This window comes from Phyllostomus discolor, chromosome 8 (genome assembly GCF_004126475.2).
Source record: "Phyllostomus discolor isolate MPI-MPIP mPhyDis1 chromosome 8, mPhyDis1.pri.v3, whole genome shotgun sequence".
In the NCBI taxonomy this organism is placed as follows: Eukaryota; Metazoa; Chordata; class Mammalia; order Chiroptera; family Phyllostomidae; genus Phyllostomus; species Phyllostomus discolor.
The window spans coordinates 55,416,434-55,438,806 of NC_040910.2; the positions used below are offsets into that span (position 1 = coordinate 55,416,434).

At 43.8% G+C, this 22,373-nt stretch overlaps 1 protein-coding gene and 1 pseudogene across 2 annotated transcripts in view; both read left to right on the top strand.

Annotated features, from left to right (window-relative positions):
• DPYSL2 (dihydropyrimidinase like 2) overlaps positions 1-6,481 on the top strand; it is a 103,757-nt gene extending 97,276 nt beyond the window's left edge. For both annotated transcript variants that reach the window (XM_028519184.2, XM_028519185.2), the window contains exons 12-14: positions 1,299-1,478; positions 2,258-2,423; positions 3,936-6,481. In XM_028519184.2, the coding sequence (XP_028374985.1) occupies positions 1,299-1,478; positions 2,258-2,423; positions 3,936-4,027 (438 nt within the window). In that variant the 3' untranslated portion in view covers positions 4,028-6,481. The remainder of the gene's footprint in view (positions 1-1,298; positions 1,479-2,257; positions 2,424-3,935) is intronic.
• Positions 6,482-16,361: 9,880 nt separating this feature from the next.
• On the top strand, positions 16,362-17,613 carry LOC114503760 (annotated as a pseudogene).
• The last annotated feature ends 4,760 nt before the right edge of the window (positions 17,614-22,373 follow it).

Consider the following 22,373-nt stretch of genomic DNA (forward strand, 5'->3'; position numbering starts at 1 on the left):
GTCCCCTTGGAGAATATGAACTGGAAGCTGGTATTCATGCAAGTTGGAGGCTGGAATTCCTGCTACCAGCAGGGTCCGGAAAAACCTGAAGTTGAGAATCAAATGTCCAGTGAATTCAGTGTGGTCGCCCTCTAGGCTGGAGGGAACCGAAAACCCAAGGAAGTTCTCCCCCCTGGAAGAATTTGTTTCCGTCTGCCCTGGCAATGGTTGACTGTGCAGATCCATCTGCTGTAAGACACATTCTGACTTCAGGGAAGAGTGTCTTAGAATCGATGAAAGACTTGGGGACACACACTGGTCCCAGGTTTCCCATGTAAAGTCCCCTCCCTCCTCCCAGATTCCTCTCTGCCTCGCTCCTTCGGTAGCTTCCACATGAACCCCTGAAGGCGCAGCAGTACTGGCAGTCCCTTGGTGCTGCTTTCCATCAGCACCACTGCATTTGGGCACTGAATGTGCCTACTACAGAGCTGGCCAGGGCTTCTCCATGCTTACCCACCAGGGCACTGAGCAGAGATGCTCTCTGTTCACTGGTCGGAATGCCCCAGTGGCCCAAACTGCTTTTTGCCATTGGAGCTGCCAGTTAACACCCCATTCCTGGGCTCAGCACCAACATTGACGCTGTGAACAGGCTGACAGGAGGGAGTAGGAGGCCTCTGGGAATCCGGGGATCGCTCTGGGTAGGCTCGAGTGACAAGCGAACCTGACACATGGAGTTTTTATGTTGAACCCAGAGCTCCTGCCTTCTGTTGCCTTGCTTTTGGGCATATTTTCCAAGAGGGCACTCAGATAATGCCACGCTTTCACCCTGAAAAGTTTGAAACCTGAAGGACCATTGCATGGTTGGGGAATTACTAAACCTCAAACATCTTAGAAAGGTAAGCCTCTTAAATTACCATAGTCCTTTCATTTAGGGACTTCAGTTAACCACATTGCTAACAGAGGGAAAGCCAGGCAAACCAAGGGAAACCTACTTATGGATGGCCTGTTTCAAGGTGAAAGTTAGAGCTTGGTCACAGGAAGCCTTTGCATTTGAACCTGGTTGGAGCTCGAGTTAGTTAGAACAAAGTCACTGCTGACGTGCAGAATCCTTCCTTACCTTTGTGTGGGTTTACAGATCCTCACACTTTCCAGTGGGAAAGGATGATTCCATGCTCTACAGGTGTGGTCAGTGGGACAGGGACTCTGTTTTGGGCCTTGCTTGCATCCGTGTGTTGTCGGGCAGTGGGCACTGCCAGTCTGGGTGACTCTAGCCAGGGCAGCAGGGCATATCCTAACATAGCCTGCGTCCCTTCCTCTAGGCTCTCGAGTACAACGTCTTCGAAGGCATGGAGTGCCGTGGCTCTCCCCTGGTGGTCATCAGCCAGGGGAAGATTGTCCTAGAAGACGGCACCCTTCACGTCACCGAAGGCTCTGGGCGCTACATCCCTCGAAAGCCCTTCCCTGATTTTGTTTACAAGCGTATCAAGGCAAGGAGCAGGGTGAGTCACTCTGGTCTTGCGAACTGTTTTGTCATGGATTCCATTTGATTTCATAAGCCCTTCGAAGCACTTTGAGTCTGAACATTGAGACGAGTGTGGAGGAGTCAGAGAAAAAGGAAACATGGCGTTTTTATTCCCGGAGTCCAGAATGCCAGCAGAGGAGTCAGGTGTGTCTGCAGCTGGCCAGGATAAAGTGAGGCCGTACTGTGTGCTGCAATAAGGTTCAGAGGAGGGAACCGCTCGTCCTGGGGGAAAGTTATGTGGGGAGAGGGCATTTTGAGTTGGGTCTTGGGGGGTAAGTAGAAGTTTGACAAGTCAAAGAAGGGAGACGAGGGACTTACGTAGAGAGAATGTCACGAGCATGGAACGTGTATGGTGTGTTCAGTGCGTGGGGACTACTGTCCTGCCCTGGGGGCTGTGAGGCCGGGATGAGTGGAGTTGTCAGGGAATCTCAGGGAAAGAGATTGGAAAGAAAGTCTGGGGCCAGATCTTGAACGTGAGACCAGATTCCTTTCATAATACATTTGGGATTGCTGTAGGTTTAAGTGGGTTTAAGTGGAAGTGCTTTGGGGATGACTACTTAGTGTTTATAGAGTAACCACTTCCCCACGATCCACCTTGGCAGACCGTTGGCCTGGAGTCATGGGGCTGGCCCATGCTGACATCTGTCCCTCCTCCCCTGAGAGTCTCACAGGCCTGTGTTCCTTACCCATCGGGAGGTCTCCAGGGAGGCGTCCTCTGTGAATGAGGCTTGACCGAGGGGCTCTTGTGTCCTGCAGCTGGCAGAGCTGAGAGGAGTTCCTCGTGGCCTGTACGATGGGCCTGTGTGTGAGGTGTCTGTGACTCCCAAGACGGTCACCCCAGCCTCGTCCGCCAAGACGTCTCCGGCCAAGCAGCAGGCCCCACCTGTCCGGAACCTGCACCAGTCTGGATTCAGCTTGTCTGGTACGGTTATGGTTTGGGGAGGGCCCAGTTCTACAGTGGCTGGTGAGTCGGGAATCACTTTTGTAGAAGGAGACGAAGCAGAAATGAGTGATAGCCCCATTTTTCCCAAAGTGGGAAACAGTGATAGCACCAGGGATGTAATTCACAGCCAGTGGCCAGTTGGGTTTCAGGTCCTGACATCAGTTGACATCACATGTAATACCTACCATATTGCATTAAGAGGACTTTTTTTTAAATGTGTTATGCAATCCTTTTCTATCCTAAAAAGGATGTGGTGGTATTTCAGTGCAGGTGACCCTCGAACAACATGGGTTTGAACTGTGCAGCTCCACTTACATGCAGATTGTTTTCAATAAGTGCAGTTGGCCCTTCCCATCTGTGGATTCAACCAAACACGGATCAGAAATGGTATTTTCCCATTCCTAAATGCAAATTGAAGGTAACATTTTTGTTCCATGTTTGGTTGAATCCACAGATGGGAAGGGCCAGCTATAATTAAGTTTGGGGGGGGGGTTCAGAATTACATGCAGACTTGCCTACATAGGTGGTTGGTACCCCAACCTCTGTTGTTCAGGGGTCAGCTGTGTGCTGTGGTAGTTCAGTGTATGGAGCTTCAACAGATCAACTTCGTAGTCTGGATGCTTGCTGACCGTGCCTCAGTCTTTTCGCCTATGGAATGGGTGCACTAGTAATAGCTGCCTTATGGGGTTGTTGTGAGGATAAACTGAGTTAATAAGCATGTAAAGTGCTTAGGATAGAACCATTTGAGAATTGTTAGCTATTTGCTAGGATAACATAAGTGGTGTCAGGGATGACGAGAGGAAGCATCAAGATTCTAGAGCTTCCTCACTTTAAGTGTCCCCCTTTGTTTGGCCTGTGGCTAGAACAGAGCTCCCCGAGCTGTATACATGGATCTGTAGCTGGGCTGTTCAAACAGTCTGATTGTTTTTATTCTTGTCAGATGTGCTGGTTTTTAGAATACTTCCATATATTGCCATATACAGATTCCCCATGTTTAAAACATTTAAGAATAGCAAGCCGTAGTTTTGTCATTAAGTACAATGGGCACAATGTCTGTGCTGTCGTATGTCACCAGTCCATTCAGTTGTGGGGAGCCATCGTTACTCCTCCTTTTGGTGGGACAGGTAGATGAGTAGTGTCGGGGGGACATGATGCCAGATGAGGCTGCAGCGTCGCAGAGGCCACCCCCTGACTGCCACACAGCAGGGGCAGGCGGTAGGCTGAGTCCATTGAAAGCCTAAAATGCAGTGTGATTTCATACATAGGTTCACATTTTCAGGTGATGGATCTGACTGGCTTCTGCAGGGCCTGTGTTAACACTGTTGTCTTTGGCCACCTTAAGCCCATCCCTTCTCTGTGCTTGAAGCTCTTGGTGAGGTCTTGAGAGGATAGAGAGTGGGCGTGGTTCTTTTGCCCCCACACTGTGTTATTTCAGTGAAAGCAGGAACATCTGAAAATGTGTTTTTGACCCTCACCCCTCTCTCTCCCTAGGAGCTCAGATTGATGACAACGTTCCCCGTCGTACCACTCAGCGCATTGTGGCGCCTCCTGGTGGCCGTGCCAACATCACCAGCCTGGGCTAGAGCTCCAGGGCCTATTCCACTGGGGTTGGGCGATGGGACACCTGAGGACATTCTGAGACTTCCTTCCTTCCTTCCCCCTTTTTTTTTTTTTTTTTAAAGAGCCTGTGATAGTTACTGTGGGGCAGCCAGTTCACGGGGCTCCCTCCTGGGCCCCACACTCCATCCCTCACCCAGAGTCACTGATTTTGCTCACCCACTTCCCTGCGCATCTACAAATGTCACACCAAGTCTCTCCATCAACCCCATCCATGAGACCATATCCAACATTCAGACATGCAAAACAGAGCAAATCACCCCGAGGGTGTGTTCCACCTCATCCTTCATTGTACCTGTCATCTTCCTTTTCATTTCGAGGGAAGATAAAGTGAAATGCCCAGAGCTGCCTATTTCTTTTTAAATTTCAAAAAACAAAAACACTTTCTTTGTGGGGGTGGGTGGGGGAGGGAGGAGGTTTCTTTTTTTTTAAATACTAAATTGGAAAGCCTAATCCAATGTTAATGCAAGGGGATTGAACTGGACGTCCTAATGATGCAATTACACAGCCACCAAGCTGATTCAGGATGGTCGGCCAACTCACTGTGTCCCTCCTGGGAGGTTCCAGAGTGTCCATGCCACCAACTATAGTCTTCTGGGTCAGCTGGTGATAAAGGGCAGGTGTTCTTTTTGGCCTCAATTTTGCTGCAGATTAAATCTTTGGAGGATGCTCTTTTCCTCGCTTCTCTCTCTCTCTCTCTCTCTCTGTCTCTCTCTCTCTCTCTCTCTCTCTCTCTCTAGCTTTTAGTTTATTTCACGACTATCTCTTTGTGTTCCTCTGGCCCTTGTCTCTGAGATAACTGTTTTCTCTCCTTTTCCCACTGCCTTTCAAATAACCAGGTCTACCCGTCCACTGTGGTTACAGAACCTCCCTGGGAGGATGTGAGCTTTGTCACCACAACTGTAGTAATCTGCTGTCCTTGTCCCGGTGAGACTGGTGCTCCCCCCACCATTACAAGGATATGCATGTGAGTTTAAGCCACCGCCCAGTTGCAGGGAAGGCTAAGGTGCCCACCCCACTCTCCCATGTGGGCCCAGAAAGACCCTGATTCAGTGCCGAGATGTGGCAGGAATCTGAGACTACAGAATGTGAGAGTTCTTCCTTTGAGCAGTGCTAACTGGTCAGACACATTCAAACCTGGAGATTGAGCCCCAAAGCCCAAGTGAGCCCACCAGCCCTTGAGGCCAGCTGCCAGCTCAGAATTCTTGAGCTAGTGGGATTCTGGTGTCAAGAACCTGTTTGCTGGCTTAAGTATCTGTTGGGGCTCCAGAACATACTGGGGCTTCTCACTTTGGCGGAGGGGTGGGGGTGTTGTCCCATTATTTTGAAAGACATCACACAATATAGGGAGGGCTTTTAAACTCAGAAAATTCTTGGGTTATTGGACTTGAAGTCCATTTTGCTTTGCAAGAAGAAACATCTGTTTAGTGAACGATATGTCACATCAGAGCTGTTGTCGAGAGAAAACCTTGCAAATCCAACATGGGCCCCTTAGAGACCGAAGGTGATCTGTGTCTTCATCGTCCCCTCCTTGTCTCAGTGACCCTCTCCACGAGCTGCCTTTGTGATTGTCCCTGTCTTTGCTGATCTGTGTTGCATTTCCTTCAGGCGTGTTTACAGGTTCTCCTGAGCAGTGTTCTGTCTGCAGGCTTTTATGAAACCAAATCTGCTTTCATAACGTGCAACACAAAAAAGCAGGCCATCCTGTCATTCCACTTGTCTCTCCACACATTTTGCCTTTGGGGTTAGGGTTTGGGTTTATTTTTTGTTGTTGTTTATTTGTTATCTGAGAAAGAAATTGCACTTGTAAAGAATAATTGGTTAACTTAATATATTTGCTTTTTTTTTCACCTGCACTTAAAAGAAATTTGAACCAGTTGGAAAAAAATTTTTTTTGTTTCAATTCTAAGAAACACTCGCAGCTCTTCAGTGTTCACTTGAGTCTTCCTGCTTTTCCTGTGCCAGGTCATGGTCATTTCGGTTACTTGGATTGTTTTCTTAAAACGACCTACAAGCTGAAGATCTCCGCAGGCTGTGTAAGCATGTTTCCCTGTTGGCTTGCTTTGTGTGTCTGTTCAACGAATGTCATACGTAAACGCTAAACTAAATTGACAGTGCTCAGAACTGAATAACTGCAGTGACTTGATGCTCTAAAACCATGTAGGCTTTAATAATAGATGGTTCTAACCCCTGGGATTGTGATTGTGACCCGTGAGTGGAGGAGCTCTCGTTGCTAAGGCCGACTCATCATCGTGTGTGTAGCCAGAAGAGTACCTTTGTTTTGTAACCACTGTCTTAATGGCAAAATAATGATGGTTAAAAAAAAAAAAAGAAAAACCAAGTCTTGTGTTTATTATTCCTTAAGAACGCTGTGTTATATTACCATGGAACGCCTAATAAAGCAAAATGTGGTTGTTTCACGGCTGTGTCTGTTGAGATGTTCAAGAGGCAGCTGCTGGCTGGGCCTTCCCACAAAACCACCCATCCTGAAGCATTCGTGGGTGACTGTCCTAACTCAAGAGTTTTCAGTGCATGTCCAGGTTGTAACGTTCAGGCCACCGAGGCTTCATTCCCAGCAGAGCTCTGTAGGGTGGCTGTATCCTAGAGAGGCCACCACAGGGGCCATGGAGTCCAGCTATGACCTTAATGCTGCCCTGAGAAGTGGCTGGGGCCATCTGGGTTAGTGTAGGTCACCTCTGGGCTCCTTGCATCCTCACAGCTGGGACATCCTCCAGCTTCCTGGGGATGTGTTGGTTTGCATCCAAAGCCTAGTCCAGGAGCTTGCTGGAAACCCAGACAGACACCACTCATCCTTCTGTCCCCGAGTGCATGTCGGGATGGCAGCGGCTGGATGCCCCATCCCACAGCCCCAGCAGCTGGCCCCGGCATCGCAGGTTCTGAAAACAGGACTAAGAGTGTAGGTGCTGGGGGCTCCTGGCCTGGCCCAGGGCTGATGACGGTGCTCCCTCTTCCTTACTCTTTTTGTTTTCTGTCCCTCCCTGTCCAAACAGAGTATCAGGTGATTCACAAAAATATGTACACTATACCAAGCTTTTATAAACAGTATTTGGGCAAAGGGAAAATGGAAGTAGGAAAAACAAGATAAGGCCTGACTGCATTAGTGCACACATCTGTGGTAAGGTAGGGACACCGAGAGGGAACTCTCAATGCCCCAGCAGCAAATACAAAATGGAAACATGGCCCAGGCTGGCAGAGCATTCACAGTGAACAGGAGATAAATGCATCCTTCAAAAGAAATAGAGATTCCTGGTCCTCAGCCCCAAGGACAGGTACTTTTAATTACTATTATCCTACCATTAATGAGAAGGGTCCCCTTGGAAGGTTGTGGGAAAGAGAGACGGAAAGTGCTAGAGGCAGACTCATGGGCAAAACTGGACAGATGCGCTTTGCAGAAGAGAACACAGTAATCTTATGAAGCCAACACAAATTTGGAGACACATGGGCTCTGGGAAAGAAGAAATGAGGGATCTAGGAAACATACAACCAGGAGAAAAGTGACTTAGAGAAGGACAAAAATGCAAAGAAGACAGTAATAATCAGAGTGCACTAAGTTTTATATAAAAGATTTGGGGAAATTGTGTTGACCTCGTGAAAAATTTCATGTCTCTGTGCACATAGTTTTTATAAGAATATTGCAAATGTGAACCCAAAATAATGGCTATTGGGAATATTTTGAAAAGAAGCAAGGAGACCTAGACATGTCAGTACATTGTCATTTTATGAAGACTTGATGTCAGGACAGGGCTGGTACTGTCGGGAAAGGGATAGGCAGGTGTTGGGTTGGGTCCTCACCAAGCTGGACACAATGTAAGGGGCATATAAAGATTTATTTTTCAGCCCTGCCTGGTGTGGCTCAGTGGATTGAGCCCCAGCCTGTGAACTGAGAGGTCACTGGTTTGATTCCTGGTCAGGGCACATGCCTGGGCTATGGGCCAGGTCCTCAGTTGTGGGTGTGTGAGAGGCAACCAGTTGATGTTTCTCACACATCATGTTTCCCTCCCTTCCCCTCTAAAAATAAAATCTTTTAAAAAAGATTTATGGCTTAAATAATGTATTACCTTGAGATTATTTATGTGATGAAGAATTCTGGCAACCCAGCTGTGCCACGGTTACACAAACAGTCCTCACCCTAACAACATCCCGCAGTACAGAACCATCAGGCACGCTGGAGCTGTAATGGGAACAGGGCATATCTGAGAGAGAGGGGCTGTGCTCCCCCCATGATGGCCTGGCCAGAACCAGCTGTTTTCAGATTAGTCTGACAACTGGGGACAATAGGAAACCTTGATTGGGGCCAAATGTGGACCCCTCAGAGAGCAAGGGACTGGAGGAGGGAACTTACTGATGTGCTGTTCACAGCTTTTTAGGGTCAGTCCTTCCTCGGAGAAGACTGAACGACATCCATTTCTGATGGTTCCTCCTCCCAATTTTTCATCTCACTCCCCAGATTCGCCATACTCCCCCATCACACCAACTCAGCAGGCTTCCGTGTTCAGTCAGCCTATCTCAGGAGGCTAGTGGACACCCGGGTTTGCACAACTTCTGCTGCAGACAAGTTTTTTCCTACTGAGCTACGTGTTAAGCGAGAAAGCAGAGAATGGAGTCAAGGGCTGCTTTGTTTTCTGGAAGAACGAGGAAAGGGCTAGCTGTCAGCTGGGATGGATTGTGGGTGTCCAGTTTAGATGGGTGATGGGCTATCTAAACTGGGAGATGGGCTCCTGCCTTTATCTTCCACTTTCTGACCAGCTCCCCACACGCCCCTCCCACTGCACCCACTTTGTGATATCCTCTACCTTGAGTCTTGTGACTTGCTTGTCCTTGCTATTAGCTTCCTCCTAGCATCTCACCAGGATCACCTCACCATCTTACTAGCTCCTGCTTCCTTGAACCCATGTCCCCCAGTTGCATCTGTTGAATACCCCCAACCCACTTGGAGTCCCCACCATCCACCATAGGTAGCAGCCCTACCAGGTGGCAGCCCCTGCACCGCTCTGTCCTGACCCAGCGCCCCAACTCCAAAGTCAGGGACAACCCTACTGTGCAGAGGGACCCTGGCCAGTGGTCCCCACCCCATGCTCCATGCCATGTGGTGGCTCCTGCTAGGTGGGGACTTGGGGCTGAGGATGGCTGGTAGGTGGGAAATAGCTTTGGTTGTTAAAATAATTTTTCCTCTGTGGACCTCACAGGCTAATTTGAAGTTTGTATTTCTTGGGTTTTCTTTCCCCTAAGTTAGGGGTGTCAAACTCATTTTCATGGCAGGCCACATCAGTCTTGAGGTTGCCTTCAAAGGGCCGAATGTAATTTCAACTGCTTAACAGTTAAGGAGTAGTTACATTTATACAGTCCTAAAATTATTTTGGCTCTGAAGGTAACCGAGAAGCTGATGTGGCCCTCCGTGAAAATGAGTTTGACACCCTGCCCTTAGTTCTTTATATTATCTAAATGAAATCTGTGTCAGCCAGACTAATCTTACTATTTTCCGAATACACCTATCCCCATTCGCTCTCCTTCTTCCATCCAATTCTTGTGCTTGCTGTGAAGGGGGCCTTTGGCAATGTGATCCTTTGGTATTATTCCTTGAGGGATGACCCACGTCAGCAAGAGGGGATGAGGTTTTTTGTTTTATTTTTATTTCTCCTCTCCTATTATATAGGTGTGCTTCTCTGAAGAAGATAAAAATTTACAGCAAATGATACGAACGTCATCCACAGGACTTGCTAGCTGAAGCTCAGGGAATAGAATAGGATGAAGCTAGTGACTCAAAGTTAAAAAGTAGAAAAGGAAGGTGGTAGAGGAAGCCAGGAGAACCTTCATGGATGGAGAGGTTCCTGACAAAACAGCAAAGAAACACCTGCAGCAAGTATATTTAAAACGAACTGACCCAGTTAACACCGAGTTATTTCTTACACTTGGCAGATCTTCCAAGACATTTTGTAGAGAGATTACATATCTTTGTGTATTTCTATCTTAGCATATTTGCTTGAAATACCATTCTTCTTCATTCTTTTGTTTGCCTCAGTGTCTAATGATAATACTGGTAATAATGATAATAAAAATACCAATAAAATTAGTAAATATAATTTAGTGAGCAAAGGGGAAACTATTAACTCCGTTTTAGAGATGAGGAAACTAAAGCTCAGAGAAGTTAAACAATGAACCCAGCCTCATATTCCTGGAAGTGGCAGGATGTGAAATCCATGAGTCTCATCCTGGACCCTTTTGCTGAGACTTGAGAGGTGACAGAGACCCCTGGGTCAGAGTGTGGGCCCTGAAATGGATGGCATGGGTGTGAACCCCAGCTTAACCATCTCTTAGCTGGGTACCTGGGCAAGCCATTGGAAAATCTGTGCTTGGCTCTTTTCTTTTAGGTGGGTGCAATAGCAGCAGTGTATCCTTCTTATGGATGTTGTGAGGCTTAAATGGGTTAGTGTGTGATAGGGCACTTGGATCATTGCCTGCTCCACTCAGTGCTCAGTAATGTTAGTTATTGTTACACTCACTGCACCGTTAGCCTTTCCTTCTTTGACCCCCTGGGTATCAATCAGTACTCAGCATTCAGAATCAGTAGTTAATACCCAGTACTCAGTAGATGCATCTCAATTTTACCTTATGAGAGAATCAGCTCTTTAAAAATGGAGACACATTTTATTTCCCCATAGCATTTAGCACAGTTTCTTGCACAGATAGGTGCTGAGTACTGATTCAGCACCTATCTGTGCTGAATCTGTGTTGAATCCAGTACAAGACTCTGGAACCCCACTAACCTGGGTGCAGACCCCAGACCTGCCACCTGCTAGCCATGTGCTCTTGAGCAAGTGATTTAGCATCATGTGCCCCAGCTTCTGCATCAGAGCAGTGGAAATGGCCAGTCCATTCCCCTTAGGTGGTGCTCATGGCAAATCCTATGGCAGTGCTTGCTATTACTGTCATTTTCTTTTTAAGAAGCATGTTTCATCTTCCAGAGTAGACTGTAAGCTTTTTGGAACACAGGACATTTAAATTAAAGTGGCTCACTCAATGAGAGCTTCTTCCAGCAAATTCCAGCTTGGCCATTGGAGGCCAGGAGTCTCTGGAGTGTCTTTCCTCTAAGGTGTAACACAGTGACCCTGGCTCCTTCCACCCTCTGAAGCCACCCTCCTCAACACTTGCCTTCTGGTGCTGGCAGACGAGGCCTAGGAACAGGCATTCGCATTTTTACTTGCATTCCATTGGCCAGAGCTCATTGCATGACCCCTCTGTGCTGCTGGCTCAGGGTGTATGGGTTTCCTATGTCCCCAGGATGACAAGGAATAGTGTGGTCAACACAGAGCATTGTCTCTGCCACATGAGGGAAGAGGTTGTTCCCCAAAGGAAAATCAGTGTGACAGATGTAGAAGAGGGATGGAAAACACCACTGATTTTACTACCCTCGGATTACTTACAGGTTATTTCCAAAGCCCAAGTGTCTCTCCACTAGAGGACAGTCTCACCACTTTTATCTTAAGAAAAATGGGAAGTCGATTCCCAAAGCACTAGCTGCATCTCAGAGATTTCTTGGTCATGACCTCAGCTCAACGAAGTTGTCTTCAGTGTTCACCCACAAGTTCCCTCCATAGGCGCTTACTTGGCAGAGAGAAAAGGGCAGTGTGGCGGGGACTGTGCTGACACCTCCATTCGTCTCCCTCTGCCTGACAGTGTGTGAAGAGGTGGACCCCACACCAAACCCAGGTATAATAGAAAGTGATCGACTGAGGCCTCAGTCTGCAGTGGAAGGCAGACTTATAAACAGCTAACTGTGATTAGGCTCACGCCAGAACTGTAAACCACAGGACACTCAAGCAAGAGGATGCAGCTAATTGAGGGGGCAGGAAAGACTCCACAAAGAATCCACGAGTCTGAAAAAAAAAAAGACAATAGAATAAAGATTAAAGTGGAGATGCCTGCTACTGATGAGCTGTCACCCAGAGACCTGTTCTCTCTGCATCCTGGGCCAGTTCATTTTCAAGGCTACCCATTGGATCCTTAATGTGAACGCTTGGCGTAAACTGTTTCAGGACCAGGTTGACCAAATGTCCTATTTTTCTGGTCCTGCTCTTCATTGCCCAAGAAATTTTCCATCAGTGCTTAGTGACTCATTTGCAAATCTGATATGAGGCTACTTGCTGAAATATTATAACATTCACAAAGGGATACTGCACTGCAATTATTACTGCTCCTCCATCTCTCCTTCATTTTCACCTTCTCCATGCCTTGCCCTGCTCCTCAGCACCCACTCATTCCAGACTCAGATGAATTGGCTTGATTACTGTTAAACACTCGCTTCCCGTTCAATTTGGGGTCTTGTGTGTTGTTGCCAAGCCCTTTTCCTCCTGAGTGAGTCTCAGTTGGCCCAGTATTTGTTAAGGAATTTGCAAAGATGGTGAAGAACTGAGCTAAGGCAGGTTGCACAAGTCTATCGCCAGGTGGCAGCAGTGTACAAGTTGGGTGAGAGCAAGAGTCTGACCCTTGAAACAGCCAGAAAAGAGCAGAATCAACACCCAAGTCAGTGAAGAATCCATTCCTACACAAACACCCAGCCAGAGACCCAGGGCCATGTTCTGTGTATGAGGAGAACGATGAATGACTCTGAGCTTGAAGAGTTACACATTAATACAAAGTGGGTGTGTAGATTTAACAAGAGTCACTAAAAAAGTGGAGTACTGTGGCCAAAGTCTCAGATCGCCCCCACCCTCTCCCCTCCTTAGATGAGACCACCTTCCTGTTATAGGTGGCCTGTTTTCTAATAGTTTACCAGCTGTGTCATCCATGAGCCAACAAGCACAGGAGGATCTGGCTCTGCGTGTCCCCTGGCAGCTGGTTTTTGTTTCATGTTGATGTCCTGCGAAGATGGTACAGAGATTTCTCACATTCCACACACTTCATTTACATCTTAGATAAGTATGGTACATTTGTCACATTGAGTAAACCAATATCAATATATTATTTACAATGGAAGCTCACACTTTGCTCCCATTTCCTTAGTTTTTACTTATTGTCCTTTTTCTGATCTGAGATCCCACCCAGGACAACACCTCCTTCTTGCAGGCCCCTCCTGGATGGACAGTGTCTCAGACAGTCCTTGTGTTGGATGACCCTAGGGTTCTGAGGAGCACTGGCCAGGTATCGTGAGGACTCGCTCTGTGGGGACAGACAGGATGTCTTTCTCATGATTGCAGGGATTGTGAGTCTGGGAGGATGACCGGTGAGGTCAAGCACCATTCTCATCACCTTGTATCTGCCTCTTCCTAGCGTACTGTCAATACAGCATCACTGTGTTTCTCTGGTTTCTCCTCTGCACAGTTGTGCTTTTTCCTCATTTCCATCCTGTCCCCTCTGGAAGGAAGTCACTGTGCAGTTTCCACCTCAGGGGGGAGAGCTGTGTTGCACTTCTTTGAGGGCGGAGTGCCGAGGTCTTACATTTTTGTCAGATTTACCCTAAGTATTTTGTGTTTTTGATGCTATTTTAATGAGATTGCCTTCTTTTTTTATTAAAGATTTTATTTGTTTTTAGACAGAAGGGAAGGGAGGAGGAGAGAGAGGGAGACATCAAGGTGTGGTTGCCTCTCATGAACCCCCTACTAGGATCTCAGCCCACAATCCAGGCATGTGCCCTGCCTGGGAATTGAACTGGTGAGCCTTTGGTTTGCAGGATGGCACTCAATCCACTGAGCCATACAAGCCAGGGTTTAATGAGATTGTCTTATACATTTTAGTCTCCAATTATTTGTTGTTAGTGTTACAATCTTGCTAATCTGGCTCATTTGTTCTGTAGCTCTTTGTAGATTCCACTGGGTTTTCTGTCCACACCATCGGTCGTCTGTGAACAAGAACAATTTGATTTCTTTTATGTTAAACCTGGGTGCCTTTATTTTTTAAATACCTTATTACACCTCCTGGAACCTCTCGTACCAGGTTGAATGGAAGCAGAGGAAACAGAAATCCTTAACATGATCCTGATCTGATGGGAAAACACGCATTAGTGTACTGTTAAGCATGATGCTATCTGTAAGGGTATCTTTACACAGTTGAAGAAGCTCCCTTGTATTCCTTGTTTGCTGAGAGTCCTTTTTTTTAAAAAAATCAGGAATAGATGTTGAAGTTTTTCAAATACTTTTTTCTTTGTTTATTAAGATGACCATATACTTTCTATTTTTACATTTGTTAGTATGGTGGATTAATAGACTGATTTTCAAATGTTCAACAAACCTTGGATTTCTGGGGCAAACTGCTCTTGGTTGTGAGCATTAGTTATCCTCTGTTACATTGTTTGGTTCAAACTTTTGCAGAGGATGACCAGTGAGGTCAAGCACCATTCTCATCACCTTGTATCTGCCTCTTCCTATCATACTGTCAATACAGCATCACTGTGTTTCTCTGGTTTCTTCTCTGCACAGTTGTACTTTTTCCTCATTTCCATCCTGTCCCCTCTGGAAGGAAGTCACTGTGCAGTTTCTACCTCAAGGGGGAGAGCTGTGCTTTAGCATTCAAACTTGCTAAACTTTTATTTAGAATTTTTATATCTATGTCCATGAGGAATATTGGTCTAAGTTTTCTCTATGTGTAATGTCTTTGGTTTACTTTCTGTGTAATGTTGACTTTGTATAATAAGTTGTGAAGTGTTCTCTCCCCAGTTTTCTGAAAGGACTTGTGTAGAATTGATATTATTTTTTTCTTGAAATGCTGGCAAGAATTCATCACTGAAGCCATTTAGGCCTGGAGTTATTCTTGTGGGAATATTTTGAACTATAAATTCAATTTCTCCAATAGATATAGTAATATTCAGGTTATTTCTTTCTTTTTGAGTATGCTTTGGAAATTTGTGTCTTTCAAGGAATTTATCTATTTCATCTGAGTTGTTGAATTTATGCCAAATGTTATGTTCATAATTTTCTATTTTTTTTTATTATCCATCATTTGCAAATAATGACAGTTAACTTCTTTCTTTTCAATTTGGATGCCTTTTATTCCTTCTTTTTGTGTGATGACTGTGGCTGGGACTTCCAGTACTATGTTGAATAAGAGTGGTGAGAGTGGACATCCTTGCACTGCTCCCAATCTTAAGGAAAACACTTTTAGTTTATGCCCATTGAGTTTGATGTTGGCTGTGGCTTTGTCATATATGACCTTACATTGAAGTATGTGCCCTCTATCCCCACTTTGCTGAGAGTTTTTATAGTAAACTGATGCTGGATTTTATCAAATGCTTTTTCTGTACCTATTGATATAATCATGTGATTTTTATTTTTCATTTTGTTTATGTGATGTATCATGTTTATTGATTTGTGGATACTGTACCAATATTGCATACTCAGAATAAATTCCACTTCATCATGGTATATGATCTTTTTAATATATTGCTAGATCCACTTTGCTCATATTTTGCTAAGGATATTTGCATTTGTGTTTATCAGATGTGAATGGAATAATGACCTATAATTTTATTTCTTTGTAGTGTCTTTATCTGGTTTTGGAATTAGGATCATGCTAGTCTCATAAAATGAGCTTGGGAGTCTGTTCTCCTTTTAAACTTTATGGAGTAGTTAGTTCTCCTTTGAATGTTTGGTAAAATTCACCTGTGAAGCCATCTGGTCAGGACCTTTGTTTGTTGAGAGTTTTTTGATTATGGCTTCAATTTCACTGGTTGCAGTCTGTCCATTCAGATTCTCTGACTCCTCTTGATTCATTTTTGGAAAATTGTATGTTTTTAAGAATTTATCCATTTCATCCAGGTTGTCTAATTTGTCGACATATAGTTGTTTGTAGTATTTTCTTTTTTTACATTCTTGTGTATTTCTGTGAAGTCAGTTGCTACGTCTTCCTTTCACTTCTGATTTTGTTTATTTGGGTGCTCTCTCTTTTTTTCTTAATGAATCTGGTTAAAGGTTTGTCAATCTTGTTTATCTTTTCAAAGAACCAGCTCCTGGATTCATTGACCTTTTGTATTTTTAACTCTATTTTGTTAATTTCTGCTCTGGCCTTTATTACTTCCTCCCTTCTACTCACTTTGGGCTTTGTTTGTTGTCCTTTTTCTAGTTTTTTTTCTTAAAGATGTAAAGTTAGATTATTTATTTGAGATTGTTCTTGTTTCTTGAGGTAGGCCTATAATGCTACGAATTTCCCTCTTAGGGCTGCTTTCTCTGTGGCCCACAGATTTGGGTTGTTGTGTCCTCATTTCATTTGTTTCAAGGTATCTTCTGATTTTTCCCCTTGATCTCATTGAAGCAGGCAGAAGGTTAGAAATGAGGAGGCTCCAAAGACATCTGCAGTGAATGCAAAATGTGATAAGAAAACTAAGCCAGATGTCCTAGGCCAGACAGCCTGAGTTCCTGAAATAGTCACTTCCTCTTCACACATAGCTGGACTTTAGGCAGGAGATGTGGAGACAGTAGATAAAATAAAAATGAGGAAGTCCTGGGAGGCTGACATCAAAGTAAGTAGCTGACATTGACAATTACCAACATCCTGAATTCTGAACATATTCTTGTAATAGTGTAGTACTACTTAAAACCACAGCCAGTCTGCACATTCTGATCCCAAACAACCTATAGCCCACCTTAGCATTGTTATAATCTGATTGTAATAAATTAGCATTGCGGTTTTCACCACACCCCCCATGTTGGCAATCAGGAAGAACTATGGGTACATGCTGTAGTAGAAAAAGTATACAACTCCTAACATAAACATGGTAGTAAGTAAATTAAGAATAGGGAATTAAAAGGCTTATAAAACTATAACCCCTCAGAGGCCTTTGAATGACAGCCACACAAGATGGCAGCCACCATGGGCTCAGGAGTAAAAGTCCCTCTCAGTTTTCAGTAGTTGGAAGAGCTTGAAGAAGGCCAGAAAGGAGTTGGCACAGTTAGCACAATTAAGATGGCACAGTTAGCCGGGGTTTAGATGATGAAGACATGACATTTACAAGATGGAGAGGGATGATAATTGGGCATCCAAGGACAATTTATGAAAGCCAAATGTACAGCCTTAAAATAAAATGTGGACCCAAATGCCCAGAAGCACACCCCTTTGTAAGATTTGTAATAAACATCAATATGAATGGAGTTAGTAGTTCTAATGGAGTTGTGGACCCAAGAGCCACATCAGTGCTAGCAAAATGGCAGAATTCATATAGTATCAAACTGTCCTGCAGGAGTTCCAGCCCCTAATGATGTCTAAAGAAAATATGAAACTCCCTCAGCCACCTGAAGGACAAGTATTATGGCAATTAATCAAAAGAAAAACCACAGGTGCACCCCTTCCCCCATTCGATTTAAGCAGTCTTCATATTCCACAGTAGTAAATTTTCTAGATATGTCTTGTAGTCTGCAGGGTACTGGAAGGGAAGCTCCCATTCAAAGGCAATTTATCTTAAGGTACTGTAAATGATATTAACCTTGTCCATTTGAAATATATAAGTTGTGCTATAACAAATCATCCTGTCAAGTGTAACCAGTGTCCACATAGTTGAACTTCTGAGATCAAGAAAGTATATTTAAATTTTTTTTAGATTTTTATTTATTTTTAGACAGAGGGGAAGAGAGAGAGCAAGACAGGGATAGGAACATCAATGTGTGGCAGCCTCTCTCACTCCTCCTACTGGGTACCCGGCCTGTAACCCAGGCATGTACCCTGACTGGGAATCGAATTGGCAACCCTTTGGTTCACAGGCCCATGCTCAATCCACTGAGCTACACCAACCAGGACAAGAAAGTATATTTAAATTGATTACCATCATAACTGGTGTGGCACATCTAACTCAGCTGTGAAAATCACACAATCACCTTGCTGCTGACTACCTGGCCTGGGGTCTCTGCCTTCTCCCCTTCCCCTACTGCTGCCCTCTCCTCTAATTCCCTGCAATAGCTCTCCAGCTTGGAGTGGCTTATTAGAGTAGATGTGAAGGTTTCAGGTCACAGCCTGTGGGACTACTGGTAGGTGTGTGAGGGTGCTTGGCAGCACCACTGGTTTCTTTTTTTAAGTCTTAAGTGATGTCTCCCTTCTAAGCCATCATCCTTTCTCATGCTCTACCACCACCCTTGGCCAAAGCATAGATTGCAACACCCCTCTGCTTCCCTCTGAAATTGGCCCTTGGGCAGGAATTCAGGGCTTTCAGGGTATCTTCTTCCCCCTCCCATCACCTTTATATCGAGAAGTGCTGCTTTCTACTTACTCCTCCTCAAGTCTGTTTCTTCATTGTTACCACCCAGCACTTTCTATGACACTCCCTTGCTTTGGCCAGAAGCCATCAGGTAAGGTTGGAAAGAGTCTCTGACCTCCCTTGTTTAGTTTTGGAACCACATTAATTTGCTCTCCACCAGCCTAGGAGATGAATATTGGGTCCTCAGCCTGCCCCCCGCCCCCGCCCACCCGCTGCTGTCACCATCAGCTGATGCCTTTTTTTTTAAGCTCAGGAGGGCCACAGAAGACACTTGATCTCACATGATCCCTCTGAATCAATTTTTTTCTGTTCCGATAATTGCTTTTCCTTTCACAAATTGAAGTTTTAAACAGGGCTCTCGTTTGGTCATCTTTGCCATCCATTTGGGTCTAGTTTGGAATCTGACAACTGGAACAAAAAGAACCTTGAATTCGGTGCATACTTTGGTATTGATGCTGTAGCGTCTCATGGTCCTCAGCAGGTATTAAGAAATAACTCTGTGTGCATGGCAGAACCCTGAAATTGGTGGGCTTGATTTCCTGGCTAATTGCTACAATTTTCTACTTTTCTGTTCAGGACCACTAAATGTTGAGATGTGGGTGCATACTGAAATAAATGCAACTCACTGAGTAAAAAACCTATAAGAAACAACCTATAACCCCTCAGAAAACAGGGGGCTTTTCTCCATTCAAGGGATCAGCCTGCAGCCCGCTCCCATATTCTGTGGAATGTACTGTCCATAATAAAGCTTGCTCACTTCACTTTACTCAGTTTGTGATTTGTCTACTTCTTTGTCTGAAATCACCAAGAACCTGGTTACCTGTTCACATTTGTGACATCACTGTTAATCCACTCATTGTTTAGTAACATGTTAGCTAGTCTCCATGTCTTTGTGTGTTTTTCATTTTTTTTTCTTGTGATTAGTTTCTAGTTTTATAGCATTGTGGTCAGAAAAGATGTTTGATATGATTTCAGTCTTTTTACATTTCTTGAGACTTGTTTTATGTCCTAATATGTGGTCTATCCTAAAAATATTCCAGGTACACTTGAAAAGAATGTCTATTCTGTTTTGGGATGAAATGCTCTGAAGATATTAGTTAAATCCATTTGATCTAGTGTGTTGCTTAAGGCTGCTATCTTCTTGTTGATTTTCTGTCTGGAAGATCTAACAACTGCAGTCAATGGGTGTTAAAATCCTTTAGTATGACTATATTACTGTTGACCTCTCCCTTTATATCCATCAAGATTTGCTTTGTATATTTAGGTGCACCTATTTTGGGTGCATAAATGTTTACAAGGCTTATATCCTCTTGTTGGATTTCTTCTTTATCATTATGTAGTGTCCTTTTTTTCTCTCATTATAGCTTTTTAAAAAGTCTATTTTGTCAGATATAAGTATTGTTACTCTAGCTTGTTTTTCATATCATTTTCCATGCCTCTACTTTTAGTCTGTGTGTATATTTTGTTCTAAGGTGGGTATCTTTAAGACAGCATATAAATGGGTCGTGTTTTCTTATCCATTAGCTACCAATGCCTTTTGATTGGAGCATTTAAGCCATTCACATTTATAATGATTATTGGTAGGTATTTATTTATTGCCGTTTTATTCTTTTAACTATTGTATTTTATTCTTTTTTTCTTCTTCTTAAAGCAGGTCCTTTACATTTCTTGTAATACTGGTTTGGTGGGTATAAAACTCCTTTAGTTTTTTTTCTTGTCTGGGAAGCTCTTTGTTTCTGCTTCACATTTAAATCATAGCCTTGCTGAGTAAATTAGCCTGGTTGTATGTCCTTGCTTTTCATCACTTTGAATATTTCATGACATTTCTTCTGGCCTATAAAGTTTCTGTTGATAAATCAGCTGACAGTCTAATGGGTGCTTCCTTATAGGAACTGTCTTTCTCTTGCCGTTTTCAAGATTTTCTCTGTTTTTAACCTTCTCATTTTAATTATGATGTGTCTTGGTGTGGGCCTCTTTGGGTTCATCTAGTTTGGGGCTATGTGTTTTGTGGACCTGTATGTCTATTTCCTTCACTATATTAGACAAGTTTTCATTCATTATTTCTTCAAATAGGTTCTTAATCCCTTGGCCTCTCTTTTCCTTCAGGTACCCCTATGATGCAGTTGTTGGTTTGCTTTTTGTTATCCCAGATGCCTCTCATAAACTATCCTCATTTATATAAATTCTTTTTTGTTTTTGCTGCTTTGACTGGGTGTTTTTTTTTCTACCTGTCTTCCAAATTGCTGATTCTATCCTCTGCTTCATCCAAACTACTGTTTATTCCTTTTAGTGTATTCTCCATTTCTGTCTGGTTCTTTTTTTATGGTTTTTATGTCCTTTTTCATGTTGTTGTGGTTCTCACTAAGTTCCATTTAGTTCTCACTAAAGTTCCTTGAGTAGCCTCATAACCATTGTTATGAACTCTATGATTAATAAATTGCTTGCTTCCATTTCATTTAGATCTTTTTTGGAGATTTCTCCTGTTCTTTCATTTGGGGCATGTTTCTTTGCCTCCTCATTTTGGCTGCCTTTTTGTGTTTGTTTCTACATATTAGGTAGATCTGTTATGATTATCAGCCTTGGTGTGGTGGTTTTATGTAGTAGGTTTCCTGTGGCTGATCTCCTTGATTGCCTGGGCTGGGTGGTCCAGGAATGACCCTACTGTGGGTTATGTGGGCCCTTTTGTTGTAATTAAGTTTTTTAAAATTATATTTTGTTGATTATGCTATTACAGTTGTCCTGATTTTCTCCCTTTGCCCCCTCCACTCAGCATTCCCCACTCCCTCAGGTAATCCCTATACCATAGTTCATGTCCATGGGTCATGTGTATAAGTTCTTTAGCTACTCCATTTCCTATACTGTACTTTACAGCCCCATGGCTATTCTGTAACTACTTATTTGTATTTCTTACTCCCCTCACCTCTTCACCCACTCCCCCACATATGCTTCCAATCTGGCATCCATCAAAACCCTCTCTGTATCCATTATTCTGTCTCTGTTCTTCCTGTTCACTCAGTTTGTTTTTTAGATTCAATTGTTGACAGATATGTATTTTTTGCCATTTTGTTGCTCATAATTTTGATCTTCTTTTTCTTAAACAAGTCCCTTTAACATTTCATATAATAATGGTTGTTGATGATGAAGTCCTTTGTTTTTTTTCTTATGTGGGAAGCTCTTTATATGTCCTTTGATTCTGAATGATAGGTTTGCTGGATAGAGCAATCTTGGCTGTAGGTCCCTGCTTTTCATGACTTTGAACATTTCTTGACAGTCTCTTTTAGTCTGGAAAGTTTCTTTTGAGAAATCAGCTGACAGTCTTATGGGAACTCCCCTGTAGGTAACTAACTGCTTTTCTCTTGCTGCTTTTAAGATTCTCTCTTTATCTTTAATCTTTGGTATTTTAATTATGATGTGCCTTGGTGTGGGCCTCTTTGCATCCATCTTGTTTGGGACTTTCTGTGCTCCCTGGACTGGCATGTCTATTTCCTTCAACAAACTAGGGAAGTTTTCTTTCATTATTATTTTTTTCATATAGATTTCTGATTTCTGACTCTTTCTCTTCTCCTTCTGGCACCCCAATGATGCAAATGCTGGACCTCTTGAAGTCCTAAAGGCTGCTTACACTATCCTCATTTTTAAAAACCTTTTTCTTCTTGATGTTCTGATTGGTTGTTTTTTCACTTCCTTATATTCCAAATCACTGATTTGATTCTCAGCTTCATCCACTCTTCTGTTGTTTCTCTGTAAATTGTTCTTCATTTTGTTTAGTGTATCCTTTGTTTCTGTTGGATCTTTTTTATTTTGTTGAGGTCCTCACTAAGTTCCTTGAGCACCCTTATGGCCAGTGTTTTGAATTCTGCATCTAATAGATTACTTATCTCCATTTTGTTTGGTTCTTTTTCTGGAGTTTTGATGTGTTTTTTCACTTGGACCATGTTTCTCTGTCTCATTTTGTCAGCCTCCCTATAATTGAATCTTGATTGCTATAGGCCCATTTGTGTGTGGGGTTGACCCTCAGGCTGCTGACTGTGAAAACAAAATCTGAGTGTAGTATAAGAGCTGCTGTGTTGACCACACCAAGTGGAACTTGTCTCAGCAGGGTCTGGTGGCTGCCAAGA